The 24,065-nt window shown below is 44.6% G+C and overlaps 1 protein-coding gene across 1 annotated transcript in view; it reads right to left on the bottom strand.

The window, feature by feature from the left end:
• Positions 1-729: 729 nt before the first annotated feature.
• Positions 730-24,065, bottom strand: part of LOC138352860 (MAGE-like protein 2) — a 43,701-nt gene continuing 20,365 nt past the window's right edge. The window contains exons 4-5 of the mRNA XM_069305412.1: positions 21,888-22,076; positions 730-2,504 (exon numbers count right to left, since the gene is read on the bottom strand). Coding sequence (XP_069161513.1) covers positions 730-2,504; positions 21,888-22,076 — 1,964 coding nt within the window. The remainder of the gene's footprint in view (positions 2,505-21,887; positions 22,077-24,065) is intronic.

Below are 24,065 nucleotides of genomic sequence, written 5' to 3'. Positions count from 1 at the left end.
GGTACAACAGTCACGTCCAAGTGTACAACATTGTCCTCACTAACTGGTACAACAGTCACGTCCAAGTGTACAACATTGTCCTCACTTACTGGTACAACAGTCACGTCCAAGTGTACAACATTGTCCTCACTAACTGGTACAACAGTCACGTCCAAGTGTACAACATTGTCCTCACTAACTGGTACAACAGTCACGTCCAAGTGTACAACATTGTCCTCACTAACTGGTACAACAGTCACGTCCAAGTGTACAACATTGTCCTCACTAACTGGTACAACAGTCACGTCCAAGTGTACGATATCGTCGTCACTAACTGGTACAACAGTCACGTCCAAGTGTACGATATCGTCCCCACTAACTGGTACAACAGTCACGTCCGAGTGTACGATATTGTCCTCACTAACTGGTGCAACAGTCACGTCCAAGTGTACGATATTGTCCTCACTAACTGGTACAACAGTCACGTCCAAGTGTACGATATTGTCCTCACTAACACAGTAAACACAGGAGTGGAGAAGCAACTCACCGAAAACAAATGACTGCTCCTGTGAAGAGTAGAGGGAGACGAGGTCTGGCGAGGACTGTCCCTCGCCGTACCACTGCTCCAGACACACGGCGCGGGCGTCAGCGAAGGTCAGCTCCTCCAGCTCCAGGCGGTAACACTCCCCCGTCACCGGGTTCTCTGTCCAGTCCCAACCGCACGCTGAAGCTGTGGGCAGCGTGGAGGCGTCACACTAGTGTGGGAGCATGTTGTGGCACCACACCTGGTGTGGGAACATGTTGTGGCGCCACACCTGGTGTGGGAGCATGTTGTGGCACCACACCTGGTGTGGGAACATGTTGTGGCGCCACACCTGGTGTGGGAACATGTTGTGGCACCACACCTGGTGTGGGAACATGTTGTGGCGCCACACCTGGTGTGGGAACATGTTGTGGCGCCACACCTGGTGTGGGAACATGTTGTGGCGCCACACCTGGTGTGGGAACATGTTGTGGCGCCACACCTGGTGTGGGAACATGTTGTGGCGCCACACCTGGTGTGGGAACATGTTGTGGCGCCACACCTGGTGTGGGAACATGTTGTGGCGCCACACCTGGTGTGGGAACATGTTGTGGCGCCACACCTGGTGTGGGAACATGTTGTGGCGCCACACCTGGTGTGGGAACATGTTGTGGCGCCACACCTGGTGTGGGAGCATGTTGTGGCGCCACACCAGGTGTGGGAACATGTTGTGGCGCCACACCTGGTGTGGGAACATGTTGTGGCGCCACACCAGGTGTGGGAACATGTTGTGGCGCCACACCTGGTGTGGGAACATGTTGTGGCGCCACACCAGGTGTGGGAACATGTTGTGGCGCCACACCTGGTGTGGGAGCATGTTGTGGCGCCACACCTGGTGTGGGAGCATGTTGTGGCGCCACACCTGGTGTGGGAGCATGTTGTGGCGCCACACCTGGTGTGGGAACATGTTGTGGCGCCACACCTGGTGTGGGAGCATGTTGTGGCGCCACACCTGGTGTGGGAGCATGTTGTGGCGCCACACCTGGTGTGGGAGCATGTTGTGGCACCACACCTGGTGTGGGAACATGTTGTGGCGCCACACCTGGTGTGGGAACATGTTGTGGCACCACACCTGGTGTGGGAACATGTTGTGGCGCCACACCTGGTGTGGGAACATGTTGTGGCGCCACACCTGGTGTGGGAACATGTTGTGGCGCCACACCTGGTGTGGGAACATGTTGTGGCGCCACACCTGGTGTGGGAACATGTTGTGGCGCCACACCTGGTGTGGGAACATGTTGTGGCGCCACACCTGGTGTGGGAACATGTTGTGGCGCCACACCTGGTGTGGGAACATGTTGTGGCGCCACACCTGGTGTGGGAACATGTTGTGGCGCCACACCTGGTGTGGGAGCATGTTGTGGCGCCACACCAGGTGTGGGAACATGTTGTGGCGCCACACCTGGTGTGGGAACATGTTGTGGCGCCACACCAGGTGTGGGAACATGTTGTGGCGCCACACCTGGTGTGGGAACATGTTGTGGCGCCACACCAGGTGTGGGAACATGTTGTGGCGCCACACCTGGTGTGGGAGCATGTTGTGGCGCCACACCTGGTGTGGGAGCATGTTGTGGCGCCACACCTGGTGTGGGAGCATGTTGTGGCGCCACACCTGGTGTGGGAACATGGTGTGGCGCCACACCTGGTGTGGGAGCATGTTGTGGCGCCACACCTGGTGTGGGAGCATGTTGTGGCGCCACACCTGGTGTGGGAGCATGTTGTGGCGCCACACCTGGTGTGGGAGCATGTTGTGGCGCCACACCTGGTGTGGGAGCATGTTGTGGCGCCACACCTGGTGTGGGAGCATGTTGTGGCGCCACACCTGGTGTAGGAACATGTTGTGGCGCCACACCAGGTGTGAGAGCATGTTGTGGCGTCACACCTGGTGTGGGAACATGTTGTGGCGCCACACCAGGTGTGAGAGCATGTTGTGGCGCCACACCTGGTGTGAGTTTGAAGCACAAAGTAGAAAACTATGAGGATGAATTTAGGTACTTTTTGGTTTTACTTTTGAATACGACATAGGTTGAACAATTATTTTATTCACTGGTGAGTGAGTTCCATAAACTGGGTTCTTTCCATCCACCTGGGCTCTAGCAGACTCGAACCCTGGACCCCACGTGTGTGAGGCCGATACTCAGTTGACCGAGCTATTGAGTAGTGTTAATAAGGAAAGTTTCCAGAAGCAGCATCCTGCTGCCAAACTGGAGTATTCGACTTTCCCCTGACTACTACTGAAGCTCACAGGAATTAGTGTCGCTAGTGTCCTATTTAAAGGAGTTAAAAGTGCAAAAACAGATGCATTCGAACTAGGCACACCTCAAGGTGGTGTCCTAAGCCCTATGCTTGTCAATATACTTATGCACAAACTTATCCATGACATACCTGTACAACCTACTGAAGCTGTCATATGTTATGCTGATGATATTTGTATTATGGCACACAGTAAACCAAGGTTACAAGTGTTACTTGATGCATTCTCCAAGAAAGTAGTAGAATGTGGCCTCATGATCTCTGTTGATAAAACAAGGGTTCTTATTCCCCATTCTCTTCATGTTAATTATACTATTAATGGAGTGCCCGTGGAGACTTGTGAGTCTTATAAGTATCTTGGAGTCGAGGTTAATGATACAAATCTCATCAGCAACCTGCGCAAAAAACTTGTTGAGCGTCTTTAACCTCTCAAAACTCTTGAGCGTAAAGGATTTGGCATTAACATAAAATATACTCGTAGTTTTTAAATTGCCTTTATACGATCTGTTGTTGATTATTATGCCTTGCATCTTCTTAATTTTTCTCCTAAACAATTACAAGGCCTAGATGTAGTACAGAATGATGCCATGCGCATCATCCTGGGTTGTCCAAGAACTGTCAGAATTGTTAACATGAGAAAGGAACTAAAATTACCTTCCATTTACGAAAGAATAGTTATACTTAGTACTATGTTTTGCGCTAAAACTTTGAAAAATAATGGTCCCCTTCAGCTCTATTCAAATTAAATTGAGATCCATTCTAAACAATTCTGATTGTTCCCTCAATTCGCCGCAAAAAGCTCCTTACAGTGTGTGGCTCAGTTGTTGTGCCTATAATCTTCTGAAACTGACTGTGTCTCTTAATCCTGGTAAAACTGTTCACTATATTCTCCCCTTGGAAAGATGTGTAGGTCTCTTTGCATTATACTCCAATCAGTGTCAAACAAATGTATAACACTGGAACTATGAGATGTATAACATTAGAAGCAATTGACCGTCATCTTCAAACTCTCAAACCGACGGAATCCTATGCCTTTAATGATGGCTCCGTGCAGCTAGGCACTGGTAGAACAGGTTGTGCATAAAGGGAATGAAATGATCATGTCTAGTATACAGAGACTGAACAACTGGGCAAGCACGACACAGACTGAGCTATTGGGTATTTATCTTGCCACTGAGTACCTTAAGCTCAATGGTGTTGGAGTGATATTCTGCGACTAAAAGTGCTCTGCAGTCCTTAAATAACCCATCACAATGTATGTCGGAAGAAGTTTGTAATATTGAATGGAATGTAATTTTTGCCAATGATAATAACTACTGTATAAAATTTGTGTGGATCTCATCTCATGTTGGAGTTGGAAAACATGACTTTGTATATCGATTGGCCAATGAGGTTTGCAGGAAAGAAAACATTGATTATGACTTTGGACTATCTAATGCAATTATTAGAAACATACAAATTAGAGAAATTAATTCAGATTTAGAAGAACTAAGAAATGCCCAGAGACCTGAAAGCTGCAGTATTAAAAGCTATGACAAGTTTTGTAATAATAGGTATTAGTATGGTCAGCACAGTAACCGGACCAGGCAATGTGATGTAGTCATTGCACGAATTCGCCTTAGCTATAGACACATCTGGCAGGTTAGTGAGGCTGAGCCATTACCAGAATATTCAGATTGTAAACTCTGTGATAAACCTTTAATGCATTCACTAGGATTCATATTGTTGAATGTGAAACCGTAAAAGACTTTAGACCTCCTGGCCTCTTGTACCACCAACTGTGTAACTATTTCATTGACTCAGGTGTTCTGGACGATATCCCGACAATTTATCCAAAATTTGCTTGTCCATTTTAAAGAATGAAGAACATTTTTATTTATATTACTTCTAAGCTGCATCGCTTATGAACCCATCCCTGCCCTTGTGTGGCAGTGCACAATAGAAAGTTGTTTTCACATATTCATATATTAGTTTTTTAGTTTTGGTTTAGACTAGGGAGTTTGTTTGTAGAACGTCCTTTTTGCTTGACCAAACGCGAGATCCAAGACTGATTTTGGGTATTTTAATTTCTTCCCAATTTCAAATATTTCGTTATTTCTTCATCAAAAAATTCTGGGCTGCAAACCCTCAGGGCTCTGAGAAACCTTCCAGAAAATACTGCTACCTTAACCTGAACATTATGATTTGAGTAAAAATGAACATTCGAGCACACATTGGTTGGTTTCCTATATACATCGAATTTGAAACTCCTGCTAATTCTGTGAATCATGATGTCTAAAAAAAGGCAGAACATCATTCTCTTCATTCTCAATTGTGAATTTAATTGACAGGGACCAGCGAATTAAGCTGAATGAAAAAATCAATTCGGTCATGGTTAACCGGCCACAGGCATCGTATACCGTCAACATACCTATAACACACCAAATTCGAGGGTAAAATCCCGGTTAAGATATTCGTTTCAAAACATTCCATGTCCAAATTGTTCAAAACAGGGGGAGAGAGGATTTCCCATCACCATGCCAAATGTTTGTTTTATATAATGAATCATTAAAGCTGAAATAATTATCTTTAATGCACAATTTTATGAGTTCAACAATGGTGTTAGTAGGTAAAGTTAAATTATATTTAGGGAGTAGATCCCGGAAGAATGCCAACAAGTCATCAACAGGAACCCTAGTGAACAGAGCCGAAACGTCAAAACTCACAAGTTTAAAATCAAAATTTAATTTCATACCAGACAACTTGTTAACTACGTCCAAGTTGTTTGTTATGTGTGAGTAGGCAATGGCACCTCCTACTGGGGACAAGACCGGGACAAGCTATTTGGAAAGTCTATATGCCACAGATCCAACAGAACTAATAATAGGTCTTGCAGGATTATTTGGTTTGTGTGTTTCAATAAGACCATACAGAAATGGTATGGAAGGGGAAATGACTTAAAAACTTATGAAATCAACTCCTTATCGTTCTTGAGCAATGTTTTAAGAGTTTTGTTAAAATGTGTTATAACTTTTTTCAATAGGATCACTATTAACAGGTAAGTAAGAGTCTCTGTCATCCAATAACTGGTTCATTTTTTGGACGTAGTCATTGTTATTCATGTGCTGATGATATGATGAGTCACAATAACGTGGCTGAAGAATGTTGACCAAACCACGCACCAGACGATGAAAAGACGACGACGTTTCGGTCCGTCCTGGACCATCTTCAGGTTATCTTAAGATTATTTCGGGACTTAGCGTCCCTGTGGCCCGGTCCTCGACCAGGCATCCTTTTTTTGTTACACACCCACCAGGAAGCCGCCCGTAGCAGCTGTCTAACTCCTAGGTACCTATTTACTGCAAGGTGAACAGGTGCATCAGGGTTAAAGGAACTATGCACATTTGTTTCCGCCTCTACCGGGGATCGATCCCGGAACCTCAGGACTACGAATGCAAAGTGATGTCCATTCACCTGTCAGGCCCATTATCAAGCCTCCTCAAGGGAAGTCGTGAGTGGTGGAGCCACCTAAACCTCTGAGGCGCTATTCTGTGATTGGTCGTCAAACACACTGACGACCAGCTTGGCCCGGTCCTGGTTTGGGCGCCAAATTTATTCTGTCCAGGGTTGTTATGCTTGTATGACGTGTGGTTCACGTGGTTCTGTCCAGGGTTGTTATGCTTGTATGACGTGTGGTTCACGTGGTTCTGTCCAGGGTTGTTATGCTTGTATGACGTGTGGTTCACGTGGTTCTGTCCAGGGTTGTTATGCTTGTATGACGTGTGGTTCACGTGGTTCTGTCCAGGGTTGTTATGCTTGTATGACGTGTGGTTCACGTGGTTCTGTCCAGGGTTGTTATGCTTGTATGACGTGTGGTTCACGTGGTTCTGTCCAGGGTTGTTATGCTTGTATGACGTGTGGTTCACGTGGTTCTGTCCAGGGTTGTTATGCTTGTATGACGTGTGGTTCACGTGGTTCTGTCCAGGGTTGTTATGCTTGTATGACGTGTGGTTCACGTGGTTCTGTCCAGGGTTGTTATGCTTGTATGACGTGTGGTTCACGTGGTTCTGTCCAGGGTTGTTATGCTTGTATGACGTGTGGTTCACGTGGTTCTGTCCAGGGTTGTTATGCTTGTATGACGTGTGGTTCACGTGGTTCTGTCCAGGGTTGTTATGCTTGTATGACGTGTGGTTCACGTGGTTCTGTCCAGGGTTGTTATGCTTGTATGACGTGTGGTTCACGTGGTTCTGTCCAGGGTTGTTATGCTTGTATGACGTGTGGTTCACGTGGTTCTGTCCAGGGTTGTTATGCTTGTATGACGTGTGGTTCACGTGGTTCTGTCCAGGGTTGTTATGCTTGTATGACGTGTGGTTCACGTGGTTCTGTCCAGGGTTGTTATGCTTGTATGACGTGTGGTTCACGTGGTTCTGTCCAGGGTTGTTATGCTTGTATGACGTGTGGTTCACGTGGTTCTGTCCAGGGTTGTTATGCTTGTATGACGTGTGGTTCACGTGGTTCTGTCCAGGGTTGTTATGCTTGTATGACGTGTGGTTCACGTGGTTCTGTCCTGGGTTGTTATGCTTGTATGACGTGTGGTTCACGTGGTTCGGCCAAACTATGTGAAACATTGTCCGTAACGACCATTATGTTGCTCCATCTCATTGTACCTCGACGCAAGTCCGCTTTAAGATATGCAGTATCTGGTATTCGCGGCCGATAGTACATTGATTTAAGTAAGGAGTGTACTTAACACTAACGTAGAGTCAACTGCGTTATCATTGCCAAAGCAGAAGGCAACAGACTGTTTTGTGAATCCCCCATTTAATTCTCACATCGCTCGTCATTGTCTCATTGAATAAGGTACATAGCATTAAAAGTATCAGGGAGGCTCTACAGTAATCAGGGAGTGTTCAGTAGAAATTCCGTGAATTTCATTCCAACGTAAGACATTGACATTAATCTCACCGCATCGCTATTTCGTCCAGGCCTACACAGTGGGTATGGAACGCAGCAACTCCAGCCTGTACTCACCTAGTTGTACTCAACTAGTTGTGTTTGCGGGGGCTGAGCTCTGGCTCTTTGGTCCCGCCTCTCAACCGTCAATCAATAGGTGTACAGATTCCTGAGCCTATTGAGCTCTATCATATCTATACTTGAAACTGTGTATGGAGTCAGCCTCCACCACATCACTTCCTAATGCATTCATTCCATTTGTCAACCACTCTGACACTAAAAAAGTTCTTTCTAATATCTCTGTGGCTCATTTGAGCACTCAGTTTCCACCTGTGTCCCCTTGTGCGTGCACCCCTTGTGTTAAATAGCCTGTCTTTATCTACCCTATCAATTCCCTTGAGAATCTTGAATGTGGAGATCATGTCCCCCCCTAACTCTTCAGTCTTCAAACGAAGTGAGGTTTAATTCCTGTAATCTCTCCTCGTAGCTCATACCTCTCAGCTCGGGTACTAGTCTGATGGCAAACCTTTGAACCTTTTCCAGTTTAGTCTTATCCTTGACTAGATATGGACTCCATGCTGGGGCTGCATACTCCAGGATTGGTCTGACATATGTGGTATACAAAGTTCTGAATGATTCTTTACACAAGTTTCTGAATGCCGTTCGTATGTTGGCGAGCCTGGCATATGCCGCTGATGTTATCCTCTTGATATGGGCTGCAGGAGACAGGTCTGGCGTGATATCAACCCCCAAGTCTTTTTCTTTCTCTGACTCCTGAAGAATTTCCTCTCCCAGTTGATACCTTGTATCTGGCCTCCTGCTCCCTACACCTATCTTCATTACATTTCATTTGGTTGGGTTAAACTCTAACAACTATTTGTTCGTCCATTCCTTCAGCTTGTCTAGGTCTTCTTGAAGCCTCAAACAGTCCTCTTCTGTCTTAATCCTTCTCATAATTTTGGCATCGTCCACATTGAAAGAAATGAATCTATACCCTCCGGGAGATCATTTACATATATCAGAAACAAGATAGGACCGAGTACAGAGCCCTGTGGGACTCCACTGGTGACTTCACGCCAATCGGAGGTCTCACCCCTCACCGTAACTCTCTGCTTCCTATTGCTTAGGTACTCCCTTATCCACTGGAGCACCTTACCAGCTACACCTGCCTGTCTCTCCAGCTTATGTACCAGCCTCTTATGCAGTACTGTGTCAAAGGCTTTCCGACAATCCAAGAAAATGCAGTCCGCCCAGCCCTCTCTTTCTTGCTTAATCTTTGTCACCTGATCGTAGAATTCTATTAAGCCGGTCAGGCAAGATTTACCTTCCCTGAACCCATGTTGGCGATTTGTCACGAAGTCCCTTCTCTCCAGATGTGATACCAGGTTTTTTCTCACGATCTTCTCCATCACCTTGCATGTTATACAAGTTAAAGGACACTGGCCTGTAGTTCAGTGCCTCTTGCCTGTCGCCCTTTTTGTATATTGGGACCACATTTACCTTCTTCCATATTTCTGGTAGGTCTCCCGTCTCCAGTGACCTACTATACACTATGGAGAGTGGCAAGCAAAGTGCCTCTGCATACTCTCTCAGTACCCATGGTGAGATCCCGTCTGGACCAACAGCCTTTCTAACGTCCAGATCCAGCAGGTGTCTCTTGACCTCCTCTCTCGTAATTTCGAACCCTTCCAAGGCCGCCTGGTTTACTTCCCTTTCTCCTACTACAGTGACCTCACCTTGTTCTGTTGTGAAGATCTCCTGGAACCTCTTGTTGAGTTCTTCACACACCTCTTTTTTCATTCTCTGTATACCTGTCCTCGCCTGTTCTAAGTTTCACTACCTGTTATTTCACTGTTGTTTTCCTTCTGATGTGACTGTGGAGTAGCTTTGGTTCGGTCTTGCCTTTGTTTGCTATATCATTTTCATAACTTTTCTCTGCTTCTCTTCTCACCCTGACATACTCATTCCTGGTTCTCTGGTATCTCTCTCTGCTTTCTGGTGTTCTGTTATTCCGGAAGTTCCTCCCCGCCCTTTTGTTCAGTTTCTTTTGCTTCCATACATGCCCTATTATACCAGGGATTCTTCTTTTGCTTCTCGGATTTTTCCTTTTGGGCCGGGATGTATCTGCTTACTGCCTCCTGACACTTTTGGGTGACATAGTCCATCATATCTTGTACAGACTTATCTCTGAGGTCTGTGTCCCAAGGTATTTCCCTTAGGAAGCTTCTCATCTACTCATAATTTCCCTTTCGGTATGCCAGCCTTTTGTTTCCTAGTTCTTTTTTGGGGGAGATAATTCCTAGCTCTACCAGGTACTCAATGTTCAATATACTGTGGTCACTCATTCCCAAGGGCGCTTCCATCTTGACTTCCCTTATATCCCACTCATTTAGGGTAAATATCAAATCAAGCATTGCTGGTTCATCTTCTCCTCTCATTCTTTTTGGTTCCTTGATGTGCTGGCTTAGAAAGTTCCTTGTTGCCAGGTCCAGCAGCTTAGCTCTCCATGTTTCTGGTCCTCCATGCTGGTCTCTGTTCTCCCAATCTATCTTCCCATGGTTGAAGTCTCTCATGATTAGTAGTCCAGATCCATTACTGCTAGCAACAGAAGCTACTCTCTCTATTATGTTAATGGGGGCCATGTTGTTTCTATCATATTCCTATCTGGGTCTTCTGTCATTTGATTTTGGATTATATATGACTACGACTATAACTTTTTGCCCTCCAGTTGTTATTGTGCCTGTTATGTAGTCACTGAAACCGTCACATCCCTGAACAACCATCTCAAAATCCTAGCCTTTCTTACCAGCAGGGCTACACCACCACCACCTCTTCCTTCTCTCTCTTTCCTCATAACATAATAGTCCTGTGGGAACACTGCATTTGTTATGGTTTTCGTTAGCTTTGTTTCTGTGAGAGCTATTATGTCTGGGTTTTCCTCTAGTACCCATTCTCCAAGTTCATTTGCTCTATTTGTAATTCCATCTATGTTAGTGTACATTGCCTTGAGGCTCACTTTCTTCTGTCCCTTCTCAAATCTCCTCCTTGGTGAGTGTTCTGCTGTTGGGGGAAGCTGTTCCATGGGTGTGAGGATTTGTGAGGTGGATAACAGGGTTGCAGAGGATACTGGGATAAGGGGTGGGGAGTCAAGTGAAGGGGGAGGGACAAGGAGGGTATGGGGTAAAAGGAGAGGAAGGACGGAAAGGAAAAGGGGGGGAGGGGGGGGGGACTCGGCGGGAGGAGGGGAGGGGTAGAAGGGTGGGGATTGGGTGTGGGGGCGGAGGGAGATGTGGCTGGGTATTTGAGTGGGGGCAGGGAGGGTTTGGGGTAGGGGGTATGTGTACTCACCTAGTTGTACTCACCTAGTTGTGTCTGCAGGATCGAGCATTGACTCTTGGATCCCGCCTTCCGAGCATCGGTTGTTTACAGCAATGACTCCTGTCCCATTTCCCTATCATACCTGGTTTTAAAATTATGAATAGTATTTGCTTCCACAACCTGTTCCTGAAGTGCATTCCATTTTCCTACTACTCTCACGCTAAAAGAAAACCTCCTAACATCTCTGTGACTCATCTGAGTTTCAAGCTTCCATCCATGTCCCCTCGTTCTGTTACTATTCCGTGTGAACATTTCGTGTATGTCCACTCTGTCAATCCCTCTGAGTATTTTATACGTTCCTATCATGTCCCCCCTCTCCCTTCTTCTTTCTAGTGTCGTAAGGCACAGTTCCCTCAGGCGCTCCTCATACCCCATCCCTCGTAGCTCTGGGACGAGTCTCGTTGCAAACCTATGAACCTTTTCCAGTTTCATTATATGCTTCTTCAGATAGGGACTCCATGATGAGGCAGCATACTCTAAGACTGGCCTCACGTAGGCAGTGTAAAGCGCCCTAAATGCCTCCTTACTTAGGTTTCTGAATGATGTTCTAACTTTTGCCAGTGTAGAGTACGCTGCTGTTGTTATCCTATTTATATGTGCCTCAGGAGATAGATTAGGTGTTACGTCCACACCCAGGTCTCTTTCGCGCGTCGTCACAGGTTGGCTGTTCCCCTTCATTGTGTACTGTCCCTTTGGTCTCCTATCTCCTAGTCCCATTTCCATAACTTTACATTTGCTCGTGATGAATTCCAGTAGCCATTTCTCTGACCATCTCTTCAACCTGTTTAGGTCCTCTTGGAGGATCCTGCAATCCTCATCTGTCACAACTCTTCTCGTCAACTTTGCGTCATCCGCAAACATCGACATGTAGGACTCTACGCCTGTAAACATGTCGTTAACATATACAACAAATAGAATTGGTCCCAGCACCGATCCTTGTGGTACTCCACTTGTTACTGTTCGCCAGTCCGACTTCTCGCCCCTTACCGTAACTCTTTGTCTCCTTCCTGTTAGGTAGTTCCTTATCCATGCTAGGACCTTTCCCCCCACCCCCGCCTGCCTCTCGAGCCTGAACAGCAGTCTCATGTGCGGTACTGTATCAAAGGCTTTTTAGCAGTCCAGAAATATGCAGTCTGCCCAACCATCTCTGTCCTGTCTTATCCTCGTTATTTTATCATAGAATTCCAGAAGGTTTGTTAGGCACGATTTCCCTGTCCAGAACCCATGTTGATGTTTGTTCACAAACCTAATGTTCTCCAGGTGTGCAACCAGTCGTAGCCTAATTATTCTTTCCAGTATTTTACAGGGGATGCTTGTCAGTGATACAGGTCTATAGTTAAGTGCCTCCTCCCTATCACCTTTCTTGAAGATCGGCACGACACTTGCCTTCTTCCAGCAACTGGGCAATTCTCCCGACATAAGTGACTCATTAAAGATCATTGCCAGAGGCATGCTGAGGGCCTGCGCTGCTTCTTTTAGTATCCACGGTGATACTTTGTCTGGTCCAACTGCTTTAGTTGCATCTAGAGTTGTCAACTGTTTCATTACCTCCTCTGCTGTCACCTCTATATCTGATAGTCTTTCATGTAGGGTAACCCCTTCCAACAATGGGAGGCTCGGTAGTGAACACTCCATGGAAACTGGCATTCAGTGCCTCGCAGATTTCCTTGTCACCTTCAATATATGCCCCCTCTGTCTTCCTTAGTCTTGTCACTTGGTCGTTCACAGACATTTTTCTTCTTATATGACTGTGTAGTAACTAGGGTTGTTTTTTCGCTTTGATTGCAATATCGTTCTCATAGTCCCTTTCCGATGTTCGTCTTATGTTAATGTAATCGTTCCTAGCTCTGTTGTATCTGATCCTGTTGTCCTCTGTCCTTTGTCTTCTGTACTTCCTCCACTCCCGCCTGCTGGCCATTTTTGCTTCCTGACACTGTCTATTAAACCATGGGTTATTATATTCCTTCTTATTTTTGCCCTTTACTGTTGGTATAAATCTCTCTTCGGCCTCCTGGCATTTCTGTATGACTAGGTCCATCATATCTTGGACTGTTTTTCCTGTAATTTCTTCCTCCCACTGCACTTCACCCAGATAGTCCCTTATCCTCTTATAGTCCCCTTGCCTGTAGTCAACTCTCCTTTCCCAGATCTCTTGTCCCATGGTCATAAGTTTGAATTCCATCATGTAGTCAAAGACTAGGACACAATGGTCACTGGCCCCTAGAGGTATTTCATACTCTAAATTCTCGATATCTTCTACGTTCTGGGTGAAAATCAGGTCTAATAGGCTCGGTGCATCTCCTCCTCTTTCCCTTGTGTCTTCCTTCACATGTTGTGTTAGGAAATTCCTGTCTATAACATCTACTAATTTTGCTCCCCACGTTTTGTCCCCTCCATGGGGATTCCTTGATTCCTAATTTATCTCTCCCATGATTTAGGTCCCCCATGATCAGCAGCTTCGCTCTCATTCTGTGGGCTAGTGTTGCTGCCTTCTGCAGTTCATCTATACATGCCTTTTTTTTTTTTTTTTTTTTTTTTTTTTTTTTTTTTTTTTTTTTTTTTTTTTTTTTTTTAGATATATACAAGAGTTGTTACATTCTTGTACAGCCACTATTACGCGTAGCGTTTCGGGGAGGTCCCTGGAATACAATCCCCTGCCACGAAGAATCGTTGTTGTCATCATACTCCTGCCTGGGTCTTTTACTGTTTGGTGGGGGATTGTAGATTACCAAGATCACAATCTTCCTCCCATCTACTGACAGAGTTCCATGTATGAAGCTTGTGCACTCATTGGTAACTCGATTTCCCAGGCCTTCAAACTTCCATTTCCGCTTTATTAGGAGTGCCACTCCCCCTCCCTGTCTCTGTGTCCTCTCTTTTCGTATCACCTGGTACCCTTCAGGAAAGATTGTATCTGAGATCATGTCATTAATTTTAGTTTCCACAATTGCAACTATGTCAGGATCTGCTTCACTCACTCTTTCTTTTATCTCTTCTGCTCTATTAGATACCCCATCACCATTGGTGTACCAAACCTTGAGATTCTTCATGGAAACTCTTGTACCAGAGTTCTCCCTTTCTCTGGGGGTCTGAGGGGATCTGGGGGGTGTCTGGGGGGTGACTGGGGGCAGGGGGGATCTGGGGGATCTTGGGGGGTGTCTGGGGGATGACTGGGGGTGGGGAGGATCCGGGGGATGTCCAGGGGGATCCGGGGGGTGTCTGGGGGGGTCCGGGGGGTGTATGGGGGTGAAAGAGGTCAGGAGGGGTGCTTGGGGGGCTAATGGGGGCTGGGCTTCTAGGAAGGTAGGTAGGAGGGTCTGGGGTAGGGCCTGGGTAGGTAGGTCTGGAGTAGGAAGGGCATACTGGATCTGAAGATTAGGGAGGGTCTGATAGGCATAGAGGGGTTGGGAGATAGCATAAGGTTGGGAGTCAGATAGAGGTTGGGAGGGGGAAGGATAGAGGGGGTGGGGAAACTTCCCACCCCCCTCGCAAGAGTGGGGGGTCACATGGAAGGAGAGGGGATGAGGAGAGGTGAGGGCTGGGTAGGTTTTGGGTGTTGAGGGGATGAGGGCTGGGTGGGTTCTTGGGGTTGAGGGGAAGAGGGCTGGGTGGGTTTTGGGGGGTTGAGGGGATGAGGGCTGGACGGGTTTTGGGAGTTGAGGTGATGAGGGGGTCCTTGGAATGTGGGATGAATTTGACTGCAGTGGGGTCAGAGGGGTCAAGGGAGGTGTTGGGGAGATAAGCAGGGGCAGAGAGGGCTGATTTGGGGAAGGAGTGACCTGAGAAGGTGTGAGCTGGTTAGCATGGTGTGGATTAGCATTGGGATGTGTAGCTACGCTCAAATGGGAAGAGTTGTATTGTTGTATGCTTGCTCTATGGGCTATCTGCTCCTCCTTCGTCATGAATTTGTCAATATATACGTTGTAGTAATTTTTGCTACCTCTGAGTAAGTGTTTGTGATGCAGTATGTAATCCACTGCCTCTTCGTTAGTGAACTGTACCAGGACAGGTCGTTTCCTGTTACATTTCTATGGCCCAATGCGTCGTTGGACTTGCACCTTATTCCCTGCCATCTGGGCTCTCATGTCTCTCAAGATCCCCTATAGCTCCAAATCCTCAATCTCCATCCTTTCCTGCCTCGATGGTGCCCTGGCTTCAAGCAATCCATGGATTATGATTGTCCTCTTTCTCAGTTCAGGGTCATGCTGGTGGCCCACCTCCCTGGCTGACCCCCACCCCTCCCACACCCGCTACTCCACCTACTACTACTCCCCCTTCCCCTGCCAAGCTTCCCTTATTCCTGCCAAATTCATTAGTAAGCCTAGATATTTCTCCTTGCCATTCTACCCTGCTCTTCCTGATTTCCTCTTGAATATAATCCATAAACTCTTGTTTGAATCTTTGAACCTCGTCCTGTATCTTATTAAAGACTTCACTTTTAATCCCCTGGATTAGATCATCTATCCAAACATCCCTCTTCTCTACAAATTTCCCAATCATCTTCTCCACAAACCTATCTTCTTCCTCAATCATAATACTGTGTGTACTCACCTAGTTGTACTCACCTAGTTGTGCTTGCGGGGGTTGAGCTCTGGCTCTTTGGTCCCGCCTCTCAACTCTCAATCAACAGGTGTACAGGTTCCTGAGCCTATTGGGCTCTATCATATCTACACTTGAAACTGTGTATGGAGTCAGCCTCCACCACATCACTTCCTAATGCATTCCATTTGTCAACCACTCTGACACTAAAAACGTTCTTCCTAATATCTCTGTGGCTCATTTGGGCACTCAGTTTCCACCTGTGTCCCCTAGTGCGAGTGCCCCTTGTGTTAAACAGCCTGTCTTTATCAACCCTGTCGATTCCCTTGAGGATCTTGAATGTGGTGATCATGTCCCCCCTAACTCTTCTGTCTTCCAACGAAGTGAGGTTTAATTCCTGTAGTCTCTCCTCGTAGCTCATACCTCTCAGCTCGGGTACTAGTCTGGTGGCAAACCTTTGAACCTTTTCCATTTTAGTCTTATGCTTGACTAGATATGGACTCCATGCTGGTGCCGCATACTCCAGGATTGGTCTGACATATGTGGTATATAATGTTCTGAAAGATTCCTTACACAAGTTTCTAAAGGCCGTTCTTATGTTAGCCAACCTGGCATATGCTGCTGCTGTTATCCTCTTGATATGAGCTTCATGGGACAGGTCTGGCGTGATATCAACCCCCAGGTCTTTCTCTCTCTCGGACTCTCGAAGTATTTCATCTCCCAAGTGATACCTTGTATCTGGTCTCCTGCTTCCTACCCTATCTTCATTACATTACATTTGCTTGGATTAAACTTTAACAGCCATTTGTTCGACCATTCCTGCAGCTTGTCCAGGTCTTCTTGAAGCCTCAAGCTGTCCTCCTCTGTCTTAATCCTTCTCATAATTTTGGCGTCGTTTGCAAACATTGAGAGGAATGAGTCTATACCCTCTGGGAGATCATTTACGTATATCAGAAACAGGATAGGTCCAAGTACAGAGCCCTGTGGGACTCCACTGGTGACTTCACGCCAGTCTGAGGTCTCACCCCTCACTGTAACTCTCTGCTTCCTATTGTTTAGGTACTCCCTTATCCACTGGAGCGCCCTACCAGTTACTCCTGCCTGTTTCTCCAGCTTATGCATCAACCTTTTATGGGGTACTGTGTCAAAGGCTTTCCGACAGTCCAAAAAAATGCAGTCCGCCCACCCTTCTCTTTCTTGTTTAATCTTTGTCACCTGATCGTAGAATTCTATCAATCCTGTAAGGCAAGATTTACCCTCCCTGAACCCATGTTGATGGGTTGTCACGAAGTCTCTTCTCTCCAGATGTGTTACTAGGTTTTTTCTCACAATCTTTTCCATCACCTTGCATGGTATACAAGTTAAGGACACTGGCCTGTAGTTCAGTGCCTCTTGTCTGTCACCCTTTTTGTATATTGGTACTACATTAGCAGTCTTCCATATTTCTGGTAGGTCCCCCGTTTCCGGTGACCTACTGTACACTATGGAGAGTGGTAGGCAAAGTGCTCCTGCACACTCTTTCAATACCCATGGCGAGATTCCATCCGGCCCAACAGCTTTTCTCACATCCAGCTCCAATAGGTGCTTCTTGACCTCATCTCTTGTAATTTCGAACCTATCCAAGGTCACCTGGTTTGCTGCCACCTCTTCTAGCGCCGCGACATCTCCCTGTTCTATTGTAAAGACCTCCTGGAACCTTTTGTTGAGTTCTTCACACACCTCTTTGTCATTCTCTGTGTACCTGTCCTCGCCCACCCTAAGTTTCATCACCTGTTCCTTCACTGTTGTCTTCCTCCTGATGTGACTGTGTAGTAGCTTTGGTTCGGTCTTGGCTTTATTAGCTATATCATTTTCATACCTTTTCTCAGCTGCTCTTCTCACACTGACATACTCATTCCTGGTTCTCTGGTATCTCTCTCTACTTTCTGGTGTTCTGTTATTACGGAAGTTCCTCCATGCCCTTTTGTTCAGCTCCTTTGCTTTCATACATTCCTTATTAAACCACGGATTCTTCCTTTGCTTCTCTGTTTTTTCCTGTCGGGCTGGGACAAACCTGCTTACAGCCTCCTGACATTTTTGGGTGACATAGTCCATCATGTCTTGTACGGACTTGGTTCCGAGTTCTGTGTCCCAATGTATATCCCATAGGAAATTATTAATTTCCTCATAGTTTCCCTTTCGGTACGCCAGCCCTTTGGTTCCCAGTTCTTTTTTGGGGGTGATAATTCCCAGCTCAACCAGGTTGAGCTGGGTGTGTGTGTGTGTGTGTGTGTGTGTGTGTGTGTGTGTGTGTGTGTGTGTGTGTGTGTGTGTGTGTGTGTGTGTGTGTGTGTGTGTGTGTGTGTGTGTGTGTGTGTGTGTACTCACCTAGTTGTACTCACCAAGTTGTGTCTGCAGGATCGAGCATTGACTCTTGGATCCCGCCTTTCGAGTATCGGTTGTTTACAGCAATGACTCCTGTCCCATTTCCCTATCATACCTGGTTTTAAAATTATGAATAGTATTTGCTTCCACAACCTGTTCCTGAAGTGCATTCCATTTTCCCACTACTCTCACGCTAAAAGAAAACTTCCTAACATCTCTGTGACTCATCTGAGTTTCAAGCTTCTAAGTGTGTGTGTGTGTGTGTGTGTTGGTGTGTTGGAGACGTGTATGGAACATATTGAGCCGCGTTAAGCCCCAGTCTTCGACACCTTGCTCACGCCGCACTGCGTTGGGACATGACGCCGTGTTCAGCATGTTGTTGTTGTTACAGATTCAGCTACTTGAAACAAGTTCCAAGTAGCACTTGCTATGGTGAGCCCGTAGTGGACTTACCTGGCAAAGGAGCGGTTGTGTGTGATGTTCAGCATCCGTGGTTCTGTTTTAACCACGTGGAGGAAGTGAGGTGATCTCCAGCTCTGCAGTACCTCAGTGTATGAATGAGGATGAGTGATTGTGGAGGCTGGCCAGGTAAAGTGAGTACCCCGTTGTGTATTGGTGTTTTAAGTCTCAAAAACTTACTTCGAAGTTCCGTCTAAGCATAGTCCATAAACATCTGCATAGGTGATTGGAAGTGCAGACGCGTGAGATGCACCGTTTAACGTCAATCAGTCCCTGGGGAGGGCACGACTGTGTGTGAGGACATAAAGTTGTGTATGAGTACACCTGGAACACATTTAGTATATAATCTGTGAACTATTGAGTTATTAGGATGGTTAATTACCGCCAGTGCAGTACATTTTCCATTGAGGGATAAGGTGTTTATTATATATGTATAATTATCATGCTGTATGGCCCGTGTCATGTGATATAATTTCAGAAGGAACCAGTTTCCGGCAGTGTAGTGTGTAACTTTGAAGGTATTTACTGGGAGATTTCCTAGCTGTGTTTACTGTATTTTACCAGAGTAATTCTTTTACGTAGTGTGTTGTGTGATTTTTTTGGGCAGTGATTACTTATTTTATTCACTAAGTATTGTGTAAGATACATGGCAGGGGGGCTGCAAGGTGTACCGTGGTGTATTATGTGTCTGTATGACAAGGTTCTGGCTGTAATCTTAGATTGGCTAATGAAGGATTCAGTGAGAGTTAATGAGGGTCATTAATATCACCCAAGGGATACACATAGCTGAATGAGGGACTGTTGTGTTGAAACAGTACTGAGATTAACGGAATACGTTCGAGTGCAGTTATCTGTCTGTGGGGCACCTAACTGATCACTCTAGCTAATTGAGGGTAATTAGCATCATCATCATAGTGAATTCCCACAGTGGTGAGAGACAATCGGGAGGGCGACGGTGTTTGTGTTAACGTCATTTTTTAGATTAATTATCTGTCCGTGGGGATGACTAATTAACGGCTCAAGTTAAATAGAGTAATTAATGTCACAGGATTTTGACTGACTGTCGAGGACAAAGTAATTTGAGCTAGCATAATTCGTACTAGATTTATCATATCTGTCTGTAGGACAGTTGATTAATAATTAATGTTAATTAGGGGTAATTAATGCACGCCACCTCGTGAATTCAGTGTTTGATGAGACCTGCTTAGGTAGTGTGGAGAGTAATGCATTCGTGTAGTATTATCTTTCCATGGGAGAGTTAATTAATTGCTAGAGTTAATTAGGGTAATTAACATTCCTCAAGGTAAATTTGACAGATTGTGGAGACAACTCTCGATAGAGTGACAGTAATCTCTAACGTAACTCGTTTTAATTAGCTGTCCATGTGACAGTAATTAGTAATTACTGAATGCTTGATTGGTCAAGTGCGATGTAATTAAAGACGAGCGAGTAATCATTTGACAGTTGATTTGTCTGTAGGAGACAAGTGAGTTATTTAATGTAAACTAAATTGTTGCTGACTGGTGTTGACAGTCAATTAACGTAATTGATCACTAAATTCATTAGAGTAATGGTTAACGTAGAATTGATAAAGGGTTGTGGGAACCTACCTGTGAGATTTATATTTATTTAATTTATATGAATTTATATTTACGTTAATTTATATACTTCGATAGCAATTTGTATAATGATAAGTGGACTGTATTTCTGCAATAATGTCATAATCTCACAAATCGATCCTCTACACATTAGGGGGGTTATATTTATATATATGCAGCCAATCAAACTACAGTATTAACTACATACATTGAAGTGGTTCCTTATCTTATAGTACAGCAGGTTAGTCCACCAGGTATAACTAGGGTGTAGACACCAAATTATCCTCTTTGAGGTAGCTTCCATCACCCAGTAACTGGTGCACAAAATCTTGCTTCCTCGTCTTGACCTGTCAAAAGAGCGCTAGCTGTGAAGCCAGAAACCTATATATGACAAGTATTTCAGAGAAAACTGTACATGGAACATGAAGACCTGGCTTAATTACCTTTAGTTTGAGGCTTCCACGTGCTCTAACCGGTTCACCCTATATAATGACATTAATGGCCATAAACGAAAGATACATGGGTTTCGGAAAGAACACTTAACTTGATTTGTAGACAGCGTGTTGATAATGGTACACTTCTGGTTTCCAAAACACTACGTCCAAGTAAAATTAACAGGAGCCGTATTTGCTCCTGTGAGCCTCTGGTCTAGTATAAACAATGGCTGTTTAACACTCCATACTATTGACGTTACTGGCCGACATTGTCCAGATATGATAGGAGCCGAATTTGCTCCACACGTCTCGGAGGTGACACAACAATGGCTCCCTCCTTCCCCACTGACGCCTGGCCTACATTGTCCAAATGTCAGAAAGTGATAGAAGGGTCACATTTACTCTACTTTAATATTGATAATTAAGTTAATTTATATAAGATGTTTTTATGATGGTAAAGTCCAAAGACTAATGTATTTAAGAATAATTCCCACCATAATAGGTGTTGAATTATAATAGTGTGTGGTGATGATATCCCGTTTTCTATAGACGGTAATTCCACTACAAGTTACGTTTTCTATGGGTAACTTGTTTATACAATACAGCTATTATCTGTATGATTATTAAATGGTGTCGGATTTAGCGACAAGGGTTACCGAAGTGTCATTAACCCACCTAGTCATTGTGATTATATTGCAGAGGGGCTGCAAGAGTTGATTTGCAAGTTGTAGTTATCAATTTAAATTGCAGTGGGTTGCAAGCAATTTTTTATTGCAATTTGTGTCCTAAGTGGGCACACCAGTGTTTAGTTAGTTTATTTGTTTCAGCCCAAAGCGACCTCAGATAGGATTATTGTGGTTATACTTGGAGCTGCATCTATCAGGAGTCATTGCTATACTAGGGCTGTTGAATTAGCTTTCTCTAACGTACCACTGAAAGACAGTAATGTAACGTCAAATTTGTTGTTGTAGTAGACTTAGTTTCTGTGTTGAACAATTTGTTATTGTTATGAGAACGGTCTTTATAGCAAGCCCTACTACAAAAATTGTCCCACACACACATATTCTGCAATGTACAATATTTTATGTGAATTTTACTGAAGGCCTGCTTCAGGATTCGAACCCGATTCATAGTGCTACACATCAAATCAAATTTGGTTTGGAACTCTTACCCTTACCCTTAATGGTGTCTTGTCACTCAAGGAACATGACGACCTGGTGGATAAGTATTTCAACTTCATTGAAGTCCTAGAGGTTGCTCCTGTCTCTTTTTTAAAGTACAAGCTGCTTCCAACACTTAACGTGTCGGCTAAGCACTCTTTTCTGCTTGACGTCAACCTTCAAGGTAACGTAAATAGAAAAATCTCACAAAAAGCATTCGACATATCAGCCTTTGTGATGTGTAGAGCGTTATCATCTTTGAGGGTTTTGAATGCTTGAATAAACCTTTCTGGACAATTAGGAACTGTACCCTTAAGTAAAGACCCGTACACCATACCCTTGCAAATATTAATGTTATCATCTAAAATCTCACTATATTTTTCCAGATTGCTAAAACCTTTGGAAATATCTAAATAATTCACATCCATATTCGATATGGAAAAACTCAGACCGTAACCAAGAGCAGTCATCGTATCATTATCCAGTTATTTACTAGAAATATTAATAACGAAGTCGTTGTTGGAGTGTTTGTTCCAATGTTCCAATCACTCTATATAATATATATGCAGCAAGCTTGAAGGGTCCCCAAGCTAATATGCAACAGAAAACTCCTCACCCCTGAAGGATTCGAAACCAGACAGCCAGAGCTCCATACACCATAGCATGTCCAGTCCTTTAACCACTAGGACACAACAGACTGTTGTGTACAGTTACAAACCCATTAAGATTTCAACTTAGATTCAACAGAGCAGAAGAAGTTGTTAAACACATATGGCAAAATCTTACTGAAGCGACCATACGAGTCATAAATACTCATACTCCGCCCAAGTAAAACAGAAACAAGCAACACTTAGTGGGCCAGCCAGAGGCTTAGGGCCCGCCCAGTGGGCCAGCCAGAGGCTTAGGGCCCGCCCAGTGGGCCAGCCAGAGGCTTAGGGCCCGCGCAGGAATATCCCTGCCAAAAAAAAAAAAAAAAAACAGACTGTTCAAAAGAATTGGAAGTCGTTTGACCTTTAACATAATTCCTGACAGCACTCGGTGACCTTTTTGGTCATATATATATATATATATATATATATATATATATATATATATATATATATATATATATATATATATATATATATATATATATATATATATATATATATATATATATATATATTAATATTAGTATATTTTGGTAGCATTCTTTCCTGTAGACATATATTATTAAATATGACCGAAAAAGTAAGATTAATAATTCTAACACGAATTTTCTCAATCTTTCGTACATTTCTTTTCACTGTTGGAGGTAATTCAAAAATCAATTCTCCAAAATTCATTTTTATTTCTAGTCTGACGGGACACTTGAGCGCGTTTTGTAAAACTTATTACATTTTCAAAGACTTTACACATACACAACTGAATAGAACTTACATATCTCCGATTTGTTTATATCTACATTTGAGTGAGGTGGATGGGGTGAGGTGGTATTTAATAGGGTATTAATTTCATCAACACAAGACAGAACACGAAACAATGGGTATTGAAATGGAAGTGATTGTAGAAAGCCTATTGGTCCATATTTCTTGATGCTTCTATATTGGAGCGGAGTCTTGAGGTGGGTAGAATATAGTTGTGCATTAATTGGCTGTTGATTGCTGGTGTTGACTTCTTAATGTGCAGTGCCTCGCAAACGTCAAGCCGTCTGCTATCGCTGTATCTATCGATGATTTCTGTGTTGTTTACTAGGATTTCTCTGGCGATGGTTTGGTTGTGGGAAGAGATTATATGTTCCTTAATGGAGCCCTGTTGCTTATGCATCGTTAAACGCCTAGAAAGAGATGTTGTTGTCTTGCCTATATACTGGGTTTTTTGGAGCTTACAGTCCCCAAGTGGGCATTTGAAGGCATAGACGACGTTGGTTTCTTTTAAAGCGTTCTGCTTTGTGTCTGGAGAGTTTCTCATGAGTAGGCTGGCCGTTTTTCTGGTTTTATAGTAAATCGTCAGTTGTATCCTCTGATTTTTGTCTGTAGGGATAACGTTTCTATTAACAATATCTTTCAGGACCCTTTCCTCCGTTTTATGAGCTGTGGAAAAGAAGTTCCTGTAAAATAGTCTAATAGGGGGTATAGGTGTTGTGTTAGTTGTCTCTTCAGAGGTTGCATGGCGTTTCACTTTCCTTCTTATGATGTCTTCGACGAAACCATTGGAGAAGCCGTTGTTGACTAGGACCTGCCTTACCCTACAGAGTTCTTCGTCGACTTGCTTCCATTCTGAGCTGTGGCTGAGAGCACGGTGGACATATGCGTTAACAACACTCCTCTTGTACCTGTCTGGGCAGTCGCTGTTGGCATTTAGGCACATTCCTATGTTCGTTTCCTTAGTGTAGACTGCAGTGTGG

Source organism: Procambarus clarkii, chromosome 55 (assembly GCF_040958095.1).
Source record: "Procambarus clarkii isolate CNS0578487 chromosome 55, FALCON_Pclarkii_2.0, whole genome shotgun sequence".
In the NCBI taxonomy this organism is placed as follows: Eukaryota; Metazoa; Arthropoda; class Malacostraca; order Decapoda; family Cambaridae; genus Procambarus; species Procambarus clarkii.
This window is presented reverse-complemented; position numbering and strand designations above follow the sequence as displayed.